The sequence below is a fragment of the Symphalangus syndactylus genome, chromosome 4 (genome assembly GCF_028878055.3).
Source record: "Symphalangus syndactylus isolate Jambi chromosome 4, NHGRI_mSymSyn1-v2.1_pri, whole genome shotgun sequence".
In the NCBI taxonomy this organism is placed as follows: Eukaryota; Metazoa; Chordata; class Mammalia; order Primates; family Hylobatidae; genus Symphalangus; species Symphalangus syndactylus.
In genome coordinates, this window is record NC_072426.2 from 21,811,164 (window position 1) to 21,831,972 (window position 20,809).

The 20,809-nt window shown below is 41.4% G+C and overlaps 1 protein-coding gene across 10 annotated transcripts in view; it reads right to left on the reverse strand.

Moving 5' to 3' along the window:
* SENP6 (SUMO specific peptidase 6) overlaps nucleotides 1-19,248 on the reverse strand; it is a 115,211-nt gene extending 95,963 nt beyond the window's left edge. For 4 of the 10 annotated variants that reach the window (XM_055274223.2, XM_055274222.2, XM_055274220.2 and 1 more), the window contains exon 1: nucleotides 18,538-18,740. In XM_055274223.2, the coding sequence (XP_055130198.1) occupies nucleotides 18,538-18,589 (52 nt within the window). In that variant the 5' untranslated portion in view covers nucleotides 18,590-18,740. Of the gene's footprint in view, nucleotides 1-9,914; nucleotides 9,981-18,537 lie in introns of those variants that run through there. The other 6 variants (XM_063637862.1, XM_055274225.2, XM_055274221.2 and 3 more) reach the window with 3 other exon arrangements.
* Between the last annotated feature and the right edge of the window lie 1,561 nt (nucleotides 19,249-20,809).

The following is a 20,809-nucleotide window of genomic DNA, read 5'->3' on the forward strand; positions in this document are numbered from 1 at the left end:
ACCCCAAGATACAGATGGTATTAAGAGGTGGGGCCTGTGGGAGCTGATTAGATAACGAGGGCACAGCTCTCACGAATGGGATTGGTGCCCTTATCAAAGAGGCCCAATGGAGCTTGCTTGCCCCTTCCATTCTGTGAGGAGTCAGCCAGAAGGCACCATTTGTGAAAAAGTGGGACCTTACCAGATACTGAATCTGGACATCTTGATCTAACTTCCCAGCCTCCAGAATTCTGAGAAATGTGAGGTTTAACTGAATCTGGATATCTTGATCTAACTTCCCAGCTTCCAGAATTCTGAGAAACGTGAGGTTTGAAGACTACTCAGTCTATGGACTTCAATACAGCAGCCCGAATAAACTTGACAGTTAGGAAATCCCTAATCATAAGAGACCACAATTAACTAGGGTTTGTAGCCAGAATTTTCACAACTTTACAAGGCCATGAAAAACCCATAATTAAAATATCCTCCCATGAAAAGATGCTCAGCATCACTAACCATTAAAAAATGCAAATCAAAACCATAATGAGATACTACTTCTCACCCATTAGGATAGTTTTTTTTTTTTTTTTTTTTGAGGCAAGGTAGCCCAAGCTGGAGTGCAGTGGTGCCATCATGGCTCACTGCAGCCTTGACCTCTTGGGCCCAAATGATCTTCCCGCCTCAGCCTATGGAGTAGCTGGGATCACAGACACATGCCACCATGTTCAGGTAGTTTTTAAATTTTTTTGTAGAGGTGAGGTCTTGCCATTTTGCCCAGGCTGGTCTCGAACTCCTGGCCTCAATCCATCCTCCCTGCCTCAGCCACTCAAAGTGCTGGGAATACAGGTGTAAGCCACCCTGCCTGGCTGCTATTATTTACTTTAAAAATGGAAAGCAACAAGTATTGGCTAGGAGGTGGGAGAAACTGCAACTCTTGTGCATTGCTAGTGGGAATGCAAAACAGTTCAGGCACTGTAGAAAAGAATTTGGCAGTTCCTCAAAAAGTTAAACATAGAATTACCATATGAGCTAGCAATTTCACTTCTAGGGAGACATCTAAAATAACAAAAGCATGTATTCAAACAGACAATTGTATGCCAATGTTCATAGTAGCATTATTCACAGTAAGCTAAATGGTGGAAACAACCCAAATTTCTATCAACAGATTAATAAACACAATATAGTATGTGTGTACATATGTTCACACACACACACACACACACACAGCCACAACGGAATGTTATTCAGCCTTAAAGGGATACAAATTGGATACAGGATACAAGATGGATGAACCTTGAAAACAGTTACTAAGTGAAATAAGCCAGACGCAAAAGGACAAATATTGTATGATTCCACATATATGAGGTGCCCAGAATAGGTAAATTCATAGAGACAGAAAGTAGAATCAAGGTTACCAGAGGCTAAAGGAAGTAGAGAAATGGAGAATTACTGTTTAACAGGTACACAGTTCTTGTTTATGATGATTTAAAAGATCCAAAAATAAATATTGGTGGCAGCCGCACAACATTATAAATGTACTTAATACCAACGAACTGTATAAATATACCCTTAAAAATGGTTAAACAGTAACTTATATGTTATGTATATTATACCACAATAAAAAACTGCTTTTAAAAGGAAAAAAAAAAAAACAGCCTGAAAGCAACTAACACAAGCAAACATAAATCCTCTCCAAAAAATATAAAACTTCAATGCAAGCCTGAAAAAAAAGTTTCAGAAATATCATGAACAGGAGGAAATAAGTCTTAATGAGCAAATCATCAGTATACATGAAACTTCCTAGCATGTATACTGGGATTGAAAACATAAGTAAATAAATAGTAGATGATGGAAACAAGGTTTCTCCCTGTCAGATAAAGAAGTTACAAATAAGCAAGAGAGGAAAGATAAAATGAACCCTATGGTGCTAGGTTAGAGTCAGACATGCCAGCATGAACTCACATTTATTTAATACATACACAGATGTACAGGTATGTTGTAACATGGGTTAGTATAGAGAGCTAGGGCTGCTTTCTTAAGAGGGTCTAGAAGCAATGACACCCCAGTAGCAACAAACACACCTACAACTAGATCTTGGTTTCTAAATACCATTCTCTCTAATAAAAGGAGCCAGGGCTCCTAGAAGAAATGACTGATTCTAGGCCAGAGGCAGAAAAAACACCAACATGAACCTGGTGTAACTTACAGGGTCAGAATGCAAGAAAACCATTATTTTTTTTTTAAAGATGGGGGCGTGTCAAAAGGTTACAGAAGCCAACTTGAAAGAATTCCCAACGGCCAAAGTTGGAACAATTTTAGCAAAAATAAATAACATCGGCATTGGGTTATAACTCCTAAATAAAATAAACATTCCCGAATCCATACTGATAAAAACAGATGATTGAATAAATAAATAAATGGAAAGAAGGGACACATGTTCCTTACAGAAGAATTCCAAATAATATAAGCATATACTCCCTTCTCCAAAGATAAAAATGAATTTTCCTTCCCTTGAGTATGGGCTCACCTTGGTAACTTACGTCAAAAACACAGACATAAAAGGGAGGAAAAACTAACTGACAGTGGAGAAACCTGACAAACACTACCTCAGCCAAGTGATCATAGTTAACATTCATAGTGATATGTCTTATTCATGGCATGTACCCTTTAATATGGTATGATGAAAATAGCCCTTCAGCACTGTGATCCTTTCCCTAAAACTCATAATCCCAGTTTAATCACAAGAAAACATCAGACAAACCCAACCTGAGGGACACTGTGTAAAATACCTGTATACAGTATTTTGTACAACTGTCAAGGTTATGAAAAACAAGGAAAGATTAAGAAACTGTGAAAGAACACAGTATATTAAGGAGACAAGACAATCAAATCCAAAGTCCTGGATTGGACTCTCGAATATGAAAAGGTTGTTAATGGCATTACTGGTGAAACCCAAAATAAAGTTTGTAGTTCAGGTAATAGTAATAATACTATCACACAAATGTTAAATTTCATAGTTGTGACAAACATACACTGGCTATATTTGGTGGTAACATTAGTGGAGGCTCAGTAAAAGTTATATAGAAGTTCTCTAAACCGGCTGGGCGCAGTGGCTCCCGCCTGTAATCCCAGCACTTTGGGAGGTGGAGGCGGAGGCGGGCGGATCACCTGAGGTCGGGAGTTTGAAACCAGCCTGACCAACATGGAGAAACCCCGTCTCTACTAAAAATACAAAATTAGCCGGGTGTGGTGGTGCATCACGCCACTGCACTCCAGCCTGGGCAACAAGAGCGAAACTCTGTCTCAAAAAAAAAAAAAAAAAAAAAAAAGGAAATAAATTATCCAAACAATCATTGAAACTTCTATATAAATTTAAATGAATTCCAAAAGAAAAAGTCTTAAAACACCAAAGGCTGGGTGCAGTGGCTCATGCCTGTAATCTCAGCATTCTGTGAGGCTGAAGTGGGCAGATCACTTTAGCCCAGGAGTTTGAGACCAGCCTGGGCAACATGACAAAATCCTGTCTCTACAAAAAAATACAAAAAAATTAGCCTGGCATGGTGGTGCGTGCCTGTAGTACCAGCTACCCAGGAGACTGGGATAGGAGGACTGGACGGAGGATCAATTGAGCCTGGGAGGTTGAGGCTGCAGTGAGCTATCATCACACCACTGCAATCCAGCCTGGGTGACACAGTGAAAACAGTCTCAAAAATACATAAATAAAAATTAAAAAACGCAATGTAAAATGAACTTATGTTTCAAAAGTCAAAAGAGACATTGTAATATTTATGCACTAAAGGAACTGGGGTTCTTTACATACAATTCTTTTTTTTTTTTTTTTTTTTGAGATGGAGTCTTGCTCTGTCGCCCAGGCTGGAGTGCAGTGGCGCAATCTCAGCTCACTGCAACCTCCGCCTCCCGGGTTCAAGTGATTCTCCTGCCTCAGCCTCCTGAGTAGCTGGGATTACAGGCGCATGCTACCACGCCTGGCTAATTCTGTATTTTTAGTAGAGACAGGGTTTCACCACATTGGTCAGGCTGGTCTCGAACTCCTGACATTGTGATCCACCCACCTCGGCCTCCCAAAGCACTGGGATTACAGGCGTGTGCCACCGCACCTGGCTGTTTACACATAATTCTAACAAACTCAATCATAACCTAATTGATATTAGATTAGAACCTCCATGGAAGTAATAATTTCCAGTGAGAGAAAAAATAAATTATAAAAAGAAAAGAGATTTTTAAAAGTCTGGGGGCAAACTGGAGTGGGGACAAAAACTTAAAATCTTCAAAAGTCCTTGAGAGTATCACTACATTTCAATAACTTGTTATGGCTGACATTTGTAATTATGAGAGCAGAAAATTATGTCCACTGTATTCTAGTTAGAAAATTAAGGAGATGGAAAGAAAAAGGTTAAAGGGAGATCCCAATTAAATATCACAAATTAAACACATAAAGTTTTCTCCATATCCTCCACTAAAATGACAATAATGGAAAGAGGAAGAAAAGTAGCAACCCATAAGAACAAAGAGAACCAGAGAGGAGATAATAGTAGAAGAGACATTAACAAAAGTGAAAAAAGATAAACATCTGGTGGATGAATAGGAACTAGTATGGTTGACCAAAGAAAGCAAAAACCTAAATGTCTATGAGGGCACAAGTTACCAAATGAACACAAGAAGCAAAAGAAGATTTTTAATACTGCTATATCAATAAAATAAATTGAATTCATTATGACAAATCTTCCCAAAAAAGCAAAACTCAGGCTCAGAAGTCTTCACCACTAATTTCTTTCAAACTTTTAAAAAATAGCACCAATCTTATCTGAACTTTTGCAGAAAATAAAAAAGGAACACTTTGCAGCTCATTTTATGAAGTCAGAATACTTGATCCCAAACTTGACAATGACATTCAAGGAAGGAAAATTTACTGAGGAATCTCACAAAAAGACAGATATAAAACCTAAATAAAATATTAGCAAATCAAACTCAGTGATATATAAATAACATATTATAATTAAGCAGGGTTTATTCTAAAAAGCAAAAGTAAACATTTGAAAACCATAATGTCATTTACAGTATCCACTCACAACAAACAAAAACGCTTAGCAGGCAGGGCACGGTGGCTCATGCCCGTAATCCCAGCACTTTGGGAGGCCGAGGTGGGTGGATCACTTGAGGTCAGGAGTTTGAGACCAGCCTGGCCGATGTTACAAAACCCTGTCTCTACTAAAAATACAAAAATTAGCCAGGTGTGGTGGCGCGCACCTGTAATCCCAGCTACTCGGGAGGCTGACACAGGAGAATCGCTTGAACCCAGAAGGCAGAGGTTGAGTGAGCTGAGATCATGCCACTGCACTTCAGCCTGGGTGACACAGCAAGACTCTGTCTCAAACAAAACAAAACAAAACAAACCTCTTAGCAGGATAGACGAGATAATCCCAGCACTTTGGGAGGCCAAGGTGAGTGAATCACTTGAGGTCAGGCATTCAAGACCAGCTTGGCCAACATGGTAAAACCCTGTTTCTACTAAAAATACAAAAATGAGCTGGGTGTGGTGGTGCATGCTTGTAATCCCAGCTAATTGGGAGGCTGAGGCAGGAGAATTGCTTGAACCCAGGAGGTGGAATTGCAGTGAGCCGAGATCAGGCCACCACTGCACTCCAGCCTGGGTAACAAAGTGTGTGAGACTCTGTCTCAAAACAACAACAAAAAAAACTTGCAAACCAGGAATAGGAAGGAACTCCCTTAATCTGAAACAGGAATAACTCCCCAAACCTTCAGCAAACATCTAACTTCTCCCCAGCAATAAGCTATCAACAAGTCTATTCAAGTACGTAGTGAAGGTTCTATTGTTGGTGCAGTAAAGGGAGAAAAATCACTTGGGAACCATTATATTAATAATTGGGGGATTCAGGCATGAATCATCAATGGATTTTGAACCAGTGGGTGAAATCTGACGAGAAACAAGTTACTTACAAGGTTTCAAAGTATCTCTCCATACAATATTTATTAATTTCAAAGAGAAAGATAGTGGCTGGGTGCAGTGGCTCACGCCTATAATCCTAGCACTTTGGGAGGCCAAGACAGGCGGATCACAGGATCAGGAGTTCGAGACCAGCCTGGCCAATATGGTAATTCCCCATCTCTACTAAAAATACAAAAAAATTAGCCTGGCGTGGTGGTGCACACCTGTAATCCCAGCTACTCGGGAGGCTGAGGCAGGAGAATGGCTTGAACCTGGGAGGCAGAGGTTGCAGTGAGCTGAGATCACGCCACTGCACTCCAGCCTGAGCGACAGAGCCAGACTCTGTCTCAAAAAAAAAAAAAAAAAAAAAAAAAAGATAGTAACTTTCTGCGGAAAAATCTGGTGAACACCACCTTAACTAAGTGATCAAAGTTAATTTTCCCAACAACAAGACAAATTGACACCATGGTCCCCTCAATACGACACACTAAGAAGAACAAAAAAATCATTTTTATGGCATTCCTTATATTTTAAAAAAATGCATAACCTGACTTGAATCATAACGAAACATCAGACAAACGCAAATTGGGATTAAACTACAAAATAACCATCCCGTTTTCTTAAAAAATGTCAAGGTTGGCCGGGCGTGGTGGCTCACGCTTGTAATCCCAGCACTTTGGGAGGCCGAGGCAGGCGGATCACGAGGTCAGGAGATCGAGACCACAGTGAAACCCCATCTCTACTAAAAATACAAAAAATTAGCCAGGCGTGGTGGCGGGCACCTGTAGTCCCAGCTACTCGGAGAGGCTGAGGCAGGAGAATGGCGTGAACCCAGGAGGCGGAGCTTGCAGTGAGCCGAGACTGCGCCACTGCACTCCAGCCTGGGCGACAGAGCGAGACTCCGTCTCAAAAAAAAAAAGAAAAAATGTCAAGGTCAAGAAAGACAAAGTCTGAAAAGCTATTCCCAGATTAAAGAAGGCAAATGGGACATGACAAATCAATGCAATACATCATTCTGTATCAGATCCTGAACCAGAATTTTTTCTCTTTTGCTATTAAGGAACATTTTTAGGTCAACTAATGAAAGTGGAAAAATGTTTGTAGATTATAGTATTGTATCAATGTTAATTTTCTGAGTTTTATAACTACACTGCAGTAATTTAAGAAATGTATATTTCCTAAACAAATAAGGGTAAGTTAAACAATAAAGTAATTACGGTTAAATGAGCAGCATGTCTGGAATTTACTTTCAAAGAGTTGAAGAGAAAAAAAAAAAGCTAGTGCTTTCATTTTCATTATCATTTAGTGTTCCATAGTATAAATATAATCGCTTATTTATACATCCCTCTATTTGTGGAAATTTAGGTTATATTCACCTTTTTTTTTTTTTTTTTTTTTTTTTTGAGACGGAGTCTCGCTGTCACCCAGGCTGGAGTGCAGTGGCGCGATCTTGGCTCACTGCAGGCTCCGCCCCCCGGGGTTCACACCATTCTCCTGCCTCAGCCTCCTGAGTAGCTGGGACTACAGGCGCCCGCCACCTCGCCTGGCTAATTTTTTGTATTTTCAGTAGAGACGGGGTTTCACTGTATTAGCCAGGATGGTCTCAATCTCCTGACCTCGTGATCTGCCCACCTCGGCCTCCCAAAGTGCTGGGATTACAGGCGTGAGCCACCGCGCCCGGCCTTCACCTTTTTACTATTACACACATTGCTACTATGAATATTTTAGTATGTCTCATATTGCTATTAAGAACTTTTTTTTTAAGTTTGTTTCCTTGTGCATGTGTGGTTTCTCTAGGGCAGAGGTCACCAGCCTTTTTCTGTAAAGGGCCAGATAGTAAATATCTTACACTGTGTAGTCCATACAGTCTGTCAGTTACTCAACGTTGCCATTTCAATGAGAAGGCAGGTATAATGTGAATAGGTATTGCTGTGTTGCAATAAAACTTTAAGGGCAGTGACATTTGAATTTCATGTAATTTTCATGTGTCATGAAACATTCTTCTTTTGACTTTTTCCCTCCAGTCATTAAAAATATAAAAGCCATTCTGAGCTCATGAGCCTCTTAAAAACAGGAAGGTGGCCAAATTTGGCTGGGTCATAGTTTTCTTTTCTTTTTTTTTTTTTTAAAGATAGAATCTCGCTCTGTCACGCAGGCTGGAGTGCAGTGGCACAATCTCGGCTCACTGCAACCTCTGCCTCCTGGGTTCAAGTGATTCTCGTGCCTCAGCCTCCCAAGTAGCTGGGATTACAGGCATATGCCACGATGCCCGGCTATTTTTGTATTTTTAGTAGAGAAGGGGTCTCACCATGTTGGCCAGGCTGGTTCTGAACTCCTGGCCTCAAGTGATCTGCCCGCTTTGGCCTCCCAAAGTGCTAGGATTACAGACGTGAGCCACTGCACCCGGCCTGGGGCATAGTCTTCCGATACCTGACCTAGGGTATCCTTTAGCAATGGAATGATTTGGTCCCCGGGGATGTGCATTTTCAAGTTCAACAGGTATTGCCAAACCGATCTCCAAAGTGGTTTCAGTACTGTTTTTAAGTTTTCCTGTTTCCTGTTTCTATGCATCATCTCCCACTGTAGTGATGTTTTAATTTCTACTAGTCTCATGGGGTTATCAGACAGCTCACACCTATAATCCTAGCGTTTTGGGTGGCTAAGGCAAGAGGATTGCTTGAGGCCAGAAGTCGAGACCAGCCTGAGCAGCATAGTGACACTCTGTCTCTACAAAAATAAAAAAATCAGCTGGTTGTGGTGGCACATGCCTGTAGTCCCAGCTACTAAGGAGGCTGAGGCAGGAGGATCCCTTGAGCCCAGGAGTTTGAGACTGCAATGAGCCATCAGTGCACCACAACAATTATGAATATGAGAAAAACTTATAAGAAAAATGTAACTTAGAAATATAAAAGGAGCAAAAGAAAATACAGAGAGAATTAAATGTGAATGTTAGAAAAGCAAATTTATGTGGCTCTGTAGGGCTACAGCCCAAGTCTTTCTCAAGAACTATCAAGATTTTCCAAAGCCTTGAGTCACCATGTTACAAGTCTGAGTACCCTGCTGCAGAGGCCATCTGAAGAGGTCTTTAGACTGCAGACATGGAACTTCCCAACCAAACCACACAAGCCACCACCAAATCATCCCTGCAGATGCTACATGAAGAAGAAAAATCACCTAGCTAAGCCTTTCTCAAGTCCCTGACCTTCAAAACCTGTATCTTTTGGTATAGAAGACAAACCAACAGATCACTACTACTTCAAGATAAAGTCTTTAAATACTATATTTCTGGATGTAATATTAAATTAGACCCCTCTGTGAGCTACCAAAACCAAAATGTTCTTTCCCTTAGGACCCCAGCTTCACTAGTCTATCTACTTCTATGTACCTTTCAGCAGGACGCTAGCATAGTCAGTTCAGTTCATTAGTCAGGCAGCAGTTTAGTGCTACAGGTGTTGCTGGAAACTCCTTAACTTACTACGGAATGAAAAAGTCTAGCAATGACAACTATTCCAAAGCGGTGCAGTTGGTGCTACCTTTACACAGAATACACAATCTCTTAAAAATATACTTATCTCAAGCTGAAGCACACAAACTTCTAAAGCCAGAAATTAAACTGAGAAATGACTGCATGTGATAAGTAGTTCCAAATGTTCCTTATGCTTTAAAGTGAGAGGATCAAAGTGTCAGGGAATTCAGTATTCTGTGAGACAGACCAATGAAATTTGATAAACACTTTAACTTGAAAGTGCAAACACATAATTCAAGAAGATGGACAGTTTCATAAAAAGCTTAAATTAGCAAAGACTCAAGAAATAAGTGAAGCCTGTAAATGGTGAAAGCAAAAGAGACTGAGGAGCTGATACCGAAACTTGTGGAGAAGCTGATAAACAGCCTCAGACTTAAATCGCTATTATGATTTACTAAATCATTCTTTTATATCTCCTGTGTTTAAAAAATGAAAACCAACCTGGGCTGAAAACAGAAGACTGAATGCCAAAATGTTTGGAATCCCACTTCATTCAAATAGCGACCGCTGGGGTTATGAAGAAAGAGAAGTTATTGGTTTCCACAGAAGCAGAGTCAGCAGGGGTCATGGTAGTTAAGAAGTAGTACCTTCATCTTGTCTCCAGAATTTAGTGCTTGATTCATGAGTAGGAGGTTATGAGGGTAGAAAGTTGTAGATTTTTGAATATATGAAACAACAAGGTTACTAAACAGTTTAAATTCTCCAAGCCTAGGAGAATTTCTAGTTCCTCGTCGTCCACTCTTTATTAAAAATGAAAAGTGAATTTACCATCTATTGAATGCCAGCACTGTTTGTTATTTTTTTTCTCCCGTTCTGTTTCAAAAACTGTAATGCAGTGAATTTGGGAGGGGAAAAAAACGCATCTTCAAAAAGTATAAAAATGTATTTGAAATAGCAAGGCCTCCTTCACCCCACCCCCAAACAAAACAAACAAAAACAACCTCCAAAGGCAAGATCAGAACATAGCTGTTGTCATACTACTCCAGGCTGGTTTCAGACGGCTTCAAGGTAGCTGTTGTTAAACTAGGACAAGGCAGAGTGTCCAAACATCCCAGTGTGCCTCGGACTATCCCAATTTTAGCACTGAAAGCCCCATATACTCTGAAGATGACAGTTCCTAATTTTTGCCAATGGATGCAGAAGATTCTGGGAAGTACAAAAACCTAAGGTAGACAAAAAAATTAGGGGCCAAAAGCAACCATTTTTAGTGTCAAATGGATATGGCACAGATTATCTATCACTTTCTGTAATTGTAGCCATTGTTTTATTACCTGATGATGGCAACCACCATTTGCAGTTCACAATAATGGATTATCCATTGTTGCATCATTCTAAGTAATATGACTTACGTATACAACTTAAGTGTGCTGTAACTGTGAGCATTAACAGTCTGTGACTTAGTGGATTAACTGGCACTTTGTATCAAGATACTGTTTTATTTTTAGTATCGTGAATAGTATGACCATTTCTAAGAGTTTAAGTAATGAAAATGAGAGTATGACCCAGGCATCACTAAATGAAAGAAAAAACAAAAGGAAGAAAAAGTTTCTAACATTCTTCCTCTTTTGTCCATACTTATGCTTGACTAGTTTCAGAAATTCCTGAATCCATTCCCAATCAACTAAAAGTTAAACTAAGGCCAGGTGTGGTGGCTCACATTTCTAATCCCAGCACTTTGGGAGGCTGAAGTGGGTGGATCACTTGAGGTCAGGAGTTTGAGACCAGCCTGGACAACATGGAGAAACCCTATCTCTACTAAAAATACAAAAATTAGTCAGGCATGGTGGTGCTCGCCTGTAATCCCAGCTACTGGGGAGGCTGAGGAAGCAGAATTGCTTGAACCTGGAAGGCGGAGGTTACAGTGAGCTGAGATGGCGCCACTACACTCCAGCCTGGGCAACAGAGCCGAGACTCCATCTCAAAAAACAAAAACAAAACATTAAACTAATGACTGTTCCTATGCTATTTATATCTTTGAAATAAATTACTAATTAAGTTGCCCATTTTGTTTTGTCCTTCTTTAGCTTCCCAAACTGTCCAAAAGTTGGAGTTTGGGTTTCATAAGAATTGTCATTTAAAATACTACATGACTGTTGAAAAATACTATGAGTGTTGAAAGAATGGGGAAAAAATACCAGGTAGGTATGGGAGAGAAAAGATGGCTGTATAGATTAAAGACAGCTGCAAATTATTTGTCATTCTTCCCATTGAAGGGTGGAATCTACTCCCTCTCCCCTTCAATCAGGGCTGGCTCTGTATTTTTTCGGCCAATACAATGTGGAAGACGTAACACTGTAAATTTCTGAAGCTGGGCCTCAAGAGATTTGTGGCTTTCCGTTTTTGCCCTCTTAAAAGTGCTGCTTCATCAATAAGTAATACTTCTCCATAATAACTTATTATTTTTCCCTCTCTTGTTCAGTCGCCCCTTCCTTTGGGGGGAGGTACAGGAAAAAGAGGTAAGAACAGGGAAGCAAAGTGATGAGGAAGAGGGGGAGAAAGAGAGAGGAAGGAAATGCTGAAGAAAGCTGAAGCTATTAAGTCATGTCCCAGGCTACAGTCTGACTTCCCCAATAACTTAAGCTGTGCCAAACAACCCTTCTATACCTCAAGTTTCTCAAATATTCAACATACTTTTCTAATAGTAACAGGAATAATCAACTTATGAAAGTCTAGACATACAAAGTATGTAATTTCATTCTCTTTTCTCTCTCATTACAACACTGGTCAAAATCAGCTAATATCTAGAAAAAGGTAGTCAGTGAAAGAAAAACAATGCAAACTAAAATTCAAATAGAAGAGAAGACAAGCAAGGAAAGAAAGCTCTTTTTCTTTTCTCTATCTGCTAATAAAATAAATAATATCAAGTAACATGGAGTGCTTATTATATGCCTGGAATTGCTTTAAGATATATATATTACCTCAATCCTCATGGCAATCTTATAAGGTAACTACAATTATTATTTTTTAACGACAATTATTACCCTTGTTTTACAGCTGAGAAAACACAGAGAGGTTAAGTAATCTACCCAAGATCACACAGCTAACAAGTAGTAAAGCCAGATGTTGAACCTCAGCATTCTGACTTTTGAGTTCATATTCTCAATGCATTTCTAACGAAAATCACTTTCTTTTCTCCTTCCTTTCTTTCCTTCCTCCTTTTCTCTTTTTCCTCTTCTTTCTTCCTCCCTCCCTTTTTTTCTTTCTTTCTTCTCAGCTCTGTCACCCAGGCTGAAGTGCAGTGTCATGAACTGCAGCCTCAATCTCCTGGGCTCGAGCAACAAGCAATCCTCCCACCTCAGCCTCCTGAATTCCTGGGACTTCGGGTGCATGCTGTGACATCCGGCTAATTTTTGTATTTTTTGTGGAGATGGGGCCTCGCTATGTTGCTCAGGCTGGTCTTGAACTCCCGGGCTCAAGCAATCCTCCCGCCTTGGCCTCCCGAAGTGTTATCTCAGGATAACAGGTATGACCCACTGCACTTTGCCTGAAAATCACTTTCATTCCAAGTGAGGTTCTGCTTTACTGTTTCAAGTACATGAACTCACATGATAAACAGAATTTATCACTTTAACTGGGATGAAATCAGGAAATAAACATACTTAAGTAAATAAGGAATGACCATGATGTAGTTTCCAAAAGTAATGCAATCAAAAGAAGAAGAGGTGTATTCCCCTAAGTAGGCAGAAACTAGAAACCCTGTTCATATTCCATGGAATGCCAATCGTTTGGGAGAAACTGTGCTCTAGTTCAACAGACAGTGTTAGGTATTTACGGTCTCCAGTAAAACTGGCAAACTGATTGGGTTCTGCACTGAGTTTATATATAACATAAAAGACTGGCTAAGGTGAAATGGAAACACTTTTCATTTGGAGACAGAAGCATTTTTGCTGGTATCTGTAGAGAACAATATTGCATGCAACAGTTTAGCATCACTCTTTTCAACCTAGTAGACAAGGTCCGTAAAGGAAGACAGGCTGAAATGAAAAGGAAAACAAACTAAAGTAGTAATATATGTATATTAGAAAGGAAAGGCAGAAAAAAGTTACTTCAGGAAAAACGGGAGAAAATATAGGAGAAGGAATTCACTTGGTTAAAAAAAAAAGGAAAAGAAAACTAGATATGAACAAGTGCAGTACAAAAATGAAGAAATGTATGAGAGTAGGTAGACTTGTTAGAGCCCCCACAGTGAAAAAAGAGGTAGAATATCAAAAGAAAGTTTATAAGAACAAGCTAGCTACCATCAATCACCTTTGTCCTATATTCCAATCATCTCCTAACTGGATAATCTGCTGCCCCTCTCTGAAGCTCTCTCCATGTAGCAGCTGATGACCTTTTTTTTTCTGGGCAGCAGGGTCTCGCTCTGTACTCCCAGGTGGGAATGCAGTGGTATGATCATGGCTCACTGCAGCCTTGCCCTCCTGGGCTCAAGAACCCTCCCATATCATTTTTTAATTTTTTTGTATGGACACGGGCTCACTATGTTGCTCAGGCTGGTCTCGAACTCCTGGGCTCAAGCAATCCTCTCACCTCAGCCTCCCAAAATGCTGGGATTACAGGCGTGAGCCACCATGCCCGGCTGTTGACCTTGTTTGAAATAAATCTGATGTCACCTCCAGTATCATCTTGCACCTCTCTCCTATCTGACACCATTATTGTCCTCCCTTAAGTTCTCCAAACATGCCGTGCTCCCCTATTTTACTCCCTCTGCCTAGAAAGCACTGCCTCCCTACCTTCTGTTCTCTAATACCCACTTCGAACCACCCTGATTAGATCCAGTTCTCATGATTTCAGGTTAAGTATCCCTTATCCGAAATGCTTGAAACTAGAAGAAATGTTTCAGATTTCAGATTTTTTTTTTTTTTGGATTTTGGAATATTTGCAAATTTTATTATATTATCCCAACTGAGCATCCCAAATCCAAAAATCTAAATTGATTCAATGAGCATTTCTTAGGGGGGTCATGTTGCTTCAAATTTTGGTGCATTTTGGATTTCTAAATTTGGGATGTTCAACTTGTATAAACAATACACCACTGATTGCTGTACTTGTCAGTTGTAATTTTACATTTAAAAGTATTATTTTTTTTACTTTCCTCACTAGACTGAACACTCTATGAAAAAAACATGGTTTCTTCTCCCTCACTGTTATGCCTCTCAGTGCAGTGCCATTGCCTACAACATAGTAGGTGTTCAATAAGTATTTGCTGACTGAATAAATACAGGGGAGCAACCTGCCAAAACTGTCTATCATAAGTGGAAAAGGGGTATGAGCAGCAGTTAGCGAAGTGAAAGAAACAAGTCAAAGAGGGGAGAGGAGAGTAAAAAATTTTAACACAAGCTGTGGCTTAATGAAATCCATACAATTTTAGTGTGCTTTTGTATAAATAGACAACCAGTAGGTCTCCTTTTCCCTAGAGAAGCTATAAAAAGAAATGGAATTAGAATCTTAGTAGTTACAAAGATATAAAACATACTTCAGAGCAAAAATGTCAAACAGGCATCTCAAATTTAATATGACCAGTGTTGTTGATTTCCTTCTCATTCTTCTATCAGTCTACTCCATCTCAGTAAATGGCAGTACCACCAATACCTCAGGCTAAACAAAACCTTTTGATTCCTCTTATTCTGACACTCAATGTACAATTCATCAACTCCTGTAAGCTCTACATCCAAACATATCCTCAACCTATCAACTTCTCTTCCCTAATCTCCACTGACGTCATGCTAATTGAAGCCCCAACCACTTCTGCCTTGACTACTACAATATTATCCTAATTTATTGTCTTGCTTTTAATCTTGCCCCCTAATTCATTTCAAGAGAGCAGCCAAAGTTTTTTTAAATAAAGATAAACCATTATCATTACACCTCCTTGCCCCAAACTCGTCAATGGCTTCCCGCTGAGAAAGATATAAAAATTATTCAAGATCCTGTATGAAAGATCTCCTGCCTCTCATACCACCCTCTCCTTTGCTTTCTACATTTCAGCCTTTTTATCAAATGAATCTTTACACGTATCCCGTCTGCCATATTCTGAACTGTCTCTTAGTTAAGTTGTTTACTTAATTAAGTGTAACCTCCTCAGGGATGCCTTTCCTGACTTCAGTGCTATGTAAAATGGCTTCCCCATCATTGCTGTTTATGTCTTCCAGTATTTATCATACTGTTTATCATCTGGTTTATTTCATTAACAACAAATATGTTTCAGGTGCAAGAAATATGATGGTGAAAAGATAAAGTCATTACTTTTTCACAGTTTATTACAGAGATATGCTTTCGCAGAACCTAAGACAGAAGACTAAGTAAAGGCAGAGTCCTTGACTCTCTTACGCACTGTTGTATTCACCGTGGTACATTGCCTGTTAGAGGAGGATGCTGTAAATGTGATGAGCGAATGAAAACCTAGTTTAGTTTTTCAAGGACTCGACTGGAAAGTAAAGAAAGTGTAATATGTAGATGTCTTAATATTAAATCCTAGGAGCCTATGTATGGGGAAATATTTTGAACACTTATAAACCTGATAATACAAAACATACAGCAAATTATGGTGGAATATTTTATTATTATCTGAGATGTAGTTTCGCTCCTCGCCCAGGCTGGAGTGCAAATGGTGCGATCTCGGCTCACTGCAACCTCCAGCTCCCGGGTTCAGGTGATTCTCCTGCCTCAGCCTCCCCAGTAGTTGGGATTACAGCCACATGCCACCATGCCAGTCTAATTTCTGTATTTTTAGTAGAGACGGGGTTTCACCATGTTGGCCAGGCTGGTCTCAAACTCCTGACCTCAGGTGATCTGTTCATCTCGGCCTCCCAAAGTGTTGGGATTTACAGGCGTGAGCCACCAGGCCTGGCTGGAATACTTTATTATTATTAAAAGTGTAAGACACCAAAAGAATCATGGGAAATTAAGCAGAAAACATTAGTATTAAATATCATTCGTTTATTTGGAAACATTCAATATAGCATATGAAAATTGGTTATGAGGAACTAAAATTGTTCCTTTTCCTTACGCTTTTTTTTTTTTTTTTTTTTTTTTGGAGACAGAATCTCGCTCAGTTGCCCTGGCTGGAGTGCAGTGGCGCAATCACTGCAACCTCTGCCTCCCGTTTTCAAACGATTCTCCTGCCTCAGCCTCCGCAGTAGCTGGGACTACAGGCGCACGCCAACCACACAGGGCTAATTTTCGTATTTTTAGTAGAGTGGGGTTTCGCCATGTTGGCCAGGCTGGTCACTAATTCCTGGCCTCAAGTGATCCGCCTGCCTCGGCCTTCCAAAATGCTGTGTGTGACTAAAGGCGTGCGCCACCATGCCCAGACCCTTATGCTTATGTTCTAAAGAAGTTACCGTTTGCTTGCTTTATAAAAATGCTTAAGACATGGTGAAACTCGAATTTATCACACCTGTACATTCAAAGACCCTTAGATTAGAATAAACTAAAAGGAGTAGTTTGAAACTCACATTAACTCTACACCTGTGGCTTTATTTGTGCTTGTTTTAATCCTCCCTATGTTCATCCAATTAGAATTTTAACTCAATCGGGCCTATAGAAGCTGGAAATCTAGGATAGCACAAAAGTATAATCACCTGCATACAGAAGAAATAAGCACGAGTAAGCCATCTTTTGTTTCCAATTTCAAAACAAAAACAACACACACAGCACTACCTGTAACACAAGCTGCACCCTCTCAGCCTCGACAGGTACCCATTCCGCAAACTGGAATGGAGGTAATACGAAATGAACCCAGAAAAACTCAGCAGCTTTTCTTACTCTTACTAGGAAATCTCCTGTAAAGTTCTCATCACTTTTAGATAAAGGCTGGCTTGTACGGTAAGATTTTTTTCTCACTTTACTATACTCAAATAAGAAGAATTAAGAAAAATTACCTCTATTATTCACTATTCTTTCACTAGACTAACATTGAGTACCTACTGTGTTCCAGGGACTGTTCGAGGTGCTGTTAACAAAGCAGTACCAAGGCATTCCCATTCCTCAACACCCTCCTATAGAACCTGTTTAGGGGTTTTCTTAATTTTAAGTTAAATTGTACTTTCTTGATTCAGTAATCTTTCCGAAACGTACTAAAAAAAGTTATTTTTTGAAGTAAAGCTTATGAATGAAAATCATCTTTGCAAAATTATCCAGAGTAAATTCTTTTTAACAAAAAGAATGAGTCTCTGAGCAGCAGAGACTCATTTTGCTAAACAAAGTGTAAACACTGAATCCATAGTCAAATTAAGTAATATAAACACTTCTTGGGCTACAATTACAATAACATTTAGCTCTACTTTGGGGGTCTTTATATATTCATAGGCCAAAAAAATCAATATTGTTCCCCATTACCACCTTCCCCAACAAAAATATACAGCTTTTCCTGAGGCTGGCTTAGTCTACTTACAGCAAATGTTTAACTTTCCCTCAAGAGTGAATAAAACACTCAAATTGTGTCAATAAGCTTTAGTTACGGCCCCAAAATTGACACTGGAAACCTTACTCTTTTTCCAGATAAATTATTTTACAGAATATTTTTATAAAAACACATTCCGAAAGAATATCAGACAAGGCCAGGCCTAATCTGAAGGCTGGCTGCAAAAGCAAGCCTGAAACTCTGAGAAACAGCCTAGAAGGTATAAAACACACCTCAATGAAACTGTCCCCTCCCTACTTAGATTGGTCCCCAGTTGCACCCAACCTTAGCAATTTGAAACTTTTCATGAACACCAAACAAGATGTGAATGCTGGCTGCTCTCATCCTTAGGCCACCACCTCAAAATTTTTTTTAAATGTCAAAGACTTCAGCGCGCACTCTCAAAGGACGCCCACCAACTCTGGCTCGCAGCTCAATCCACCCGCGCCCCCTGGGCCGAACCGGCTCGCAGCCGAGCCCCTCGCCTGGGCGGACTCGAACCAGGCGCCCTCGCAGCACACTCCCTCCCCGTCATCGCTCATCCCTCGTACTTCACCGCCCCCCAAACCCACCCAGCGCAGATAACTGAATATCCGGGGTTCTGGGGGCCACGTTTTCCAGTATGCCCTCCCTTCTCCCCGTCAAGGGCAGAAATAGACTTACCTTCCAGAAAAGTAATCTCCCCGGCGCTGCCGCCGCTCTTGCCGGCCGCCATCTTCCTCCTCCCACGCCGCCTCCTTCTTAATCCATGGCCCACACCGCCGCCGTGCTCGCCGGGATGAGGGGCCGCGCCGGAGGAGGGTAGACGCCGCAGGGTTGCGGGCCTTGGGCTCAGCCGTCAGGCGGGCTGCGCTCCCACGTTCAGACGGGCCTACACAAAAGCAGGCCAGGCGCGCCCCGGCCTGTCCGCGGGCGGGCGGGCAGCGAGGCCTGCGGCCCGAACTTCTCAGGCCCCTCCGGGGGAACGCGAGCGGCGACGACGACGACGGCGCTTCCCGGGCCCGGTTCCTCTCGGCCCACGACTCCCCATCCACCTCCCACCCAGGCTGCCTGAGAAACTTCCCGCAGCCGTGGGTTCCCAAGAAAGGAGGATGAACGCGAGCACACAAACACGCCTCCCTTCGTCTCAGGCCGTAAAATGGCCGCACCCGCCGCGCCGGAGCGGCGAGGTGTCTGCGACCGTGAGGCGCCTCCAGGCCCCTAGCTCGTTCTGCAGCCGCCGCCGCTACGGCCGTCCGCCCACCCCGCCCAGGCGTGAATGCATCAGCGGAGGCCTTTGCGACTGTCCATGTGGACAGGGGTGGGTCTCCTCTGCCACCGCCTCGCGTCGGTCGCCACAGCAGCTCCAGCCGCCGCCGCTGCCGCTCCTCCCCCACGGGCGCTGGAGCTGCCGCCCGGCTCCCGCCCCCGCCCCGACGCCGCCGCCCCCAGCGCGGCTACCCCTCAGCAGCTCGGACTCGGCTCGCGGGCAGAGCTGGCTGCGGCGCCGCACCGAGCACTGACTTGTGGGCGCCCGCCGCCCGGGTTTTCGGCAGGGTCGGCCTTTCACCGCATGGGCTCGGCCTAGACACGTTACATCCAAAATCCCCACCGCCCAGGGCCCCATGGCAGACCTGGGGTGTGCGATGGGTTTGCTCCTCTGGAACCACAGATGCCTAAGAAATGTGAAAATGTCATGTCTTGAGGAGGCCTTAGAATTTAAACTACAGCCAACTGAAGAGAAAAGGTAGTGAGGTACTGGAATCACATGTTTAGTAAATGATTCGTGGTCTACATTTATTTTTTAAAAAGTTTGCAAAATAATTTAGCAGGGAAGATCCTACCAGTCAGCTTTAAATGGCAGTGTTTTGTTTTTTTTTTTAAAGTCCCTTGTCATTTACGTGCCTGAGACTTGAAAAAACCATAGCCTACCTTACAAGTGAGGCCTTTTTTTTTTTTTTTAACTTCTTTTCCTTTAAAAATTTGTTCATATTATAAAAATAATACATCTCATTCAAGGAAATACGGAAAGCACAGAAAATAATTATAATGTTTCACGACTGAAACTCAACTCCTGTAGGTTTGTAGTCCTCTGATAGCATTTTTCTTGTCTTTCAGTGTCGTTCTTTAAAAAACAAAAATGAGCAAAAATCTATGCTAAATGTCAATGAAAAGTCAACAGCAATTAAAATGATGCAGAAAACCGACATGATTAAGTGCAGTCTTTGGGGAATGGACTGTTCTAATTCAGTTGTGCTGTTAACGAAGGCCTGAGCAGAAAGGCTTATTGTTAAAACGTCCTTTAAAATCTTTTTCCTAATGCGAACCGATAATCTTTCGTGATTGGCAAGAGTAGTGTAATGAATGTAATTTATTTTTGTTGCCTGAGGTTATTGCATGATCCTGTTGTGATGTTCTATGACATCGTCTGTGCCAATACAGTATAATACTGAGATGTGTAGGTAATAGGCAAATGTGGGTAACTGGCCATTTGTACACAGTTCAACATGTAGTTTTAAAAAAATCTTTCAGGCCGGGCGCGGTGGCTCATGCCTGTAACCCCAGCACTTTGGGAGGCCGAGGCGGGTGGATCACCTGAGGTCGGGGGGAGTTCGAGACCAGCCTGACCAACATGGAGAAACCCCGTCTGTACTAAAAATACAAAATTAGGTAGGCGTCGTGGCACATGCCTGTAATCCCAGCTACTCGGGAGGCTGAGGTAGGAGAATTGCTTGAACCCGGGAGGTGGAGGTTGCGATGAACGGAGATCGTGCCATTGCACCCCAGCCTGGGCAACAAGAGCGAAACTCCGTCTCAAAAAAAAAAAAAAAAAAAAAAACTTTCAGCAGCTTGATTCCATTTGGAAAAAAAAAATTTTAATTAAAAATAAATATTTGCTTTTAAAATGCATATATGCTGGCTTTGAAAATGGAAGAAGGTGCCAGGAGTCAAGGAA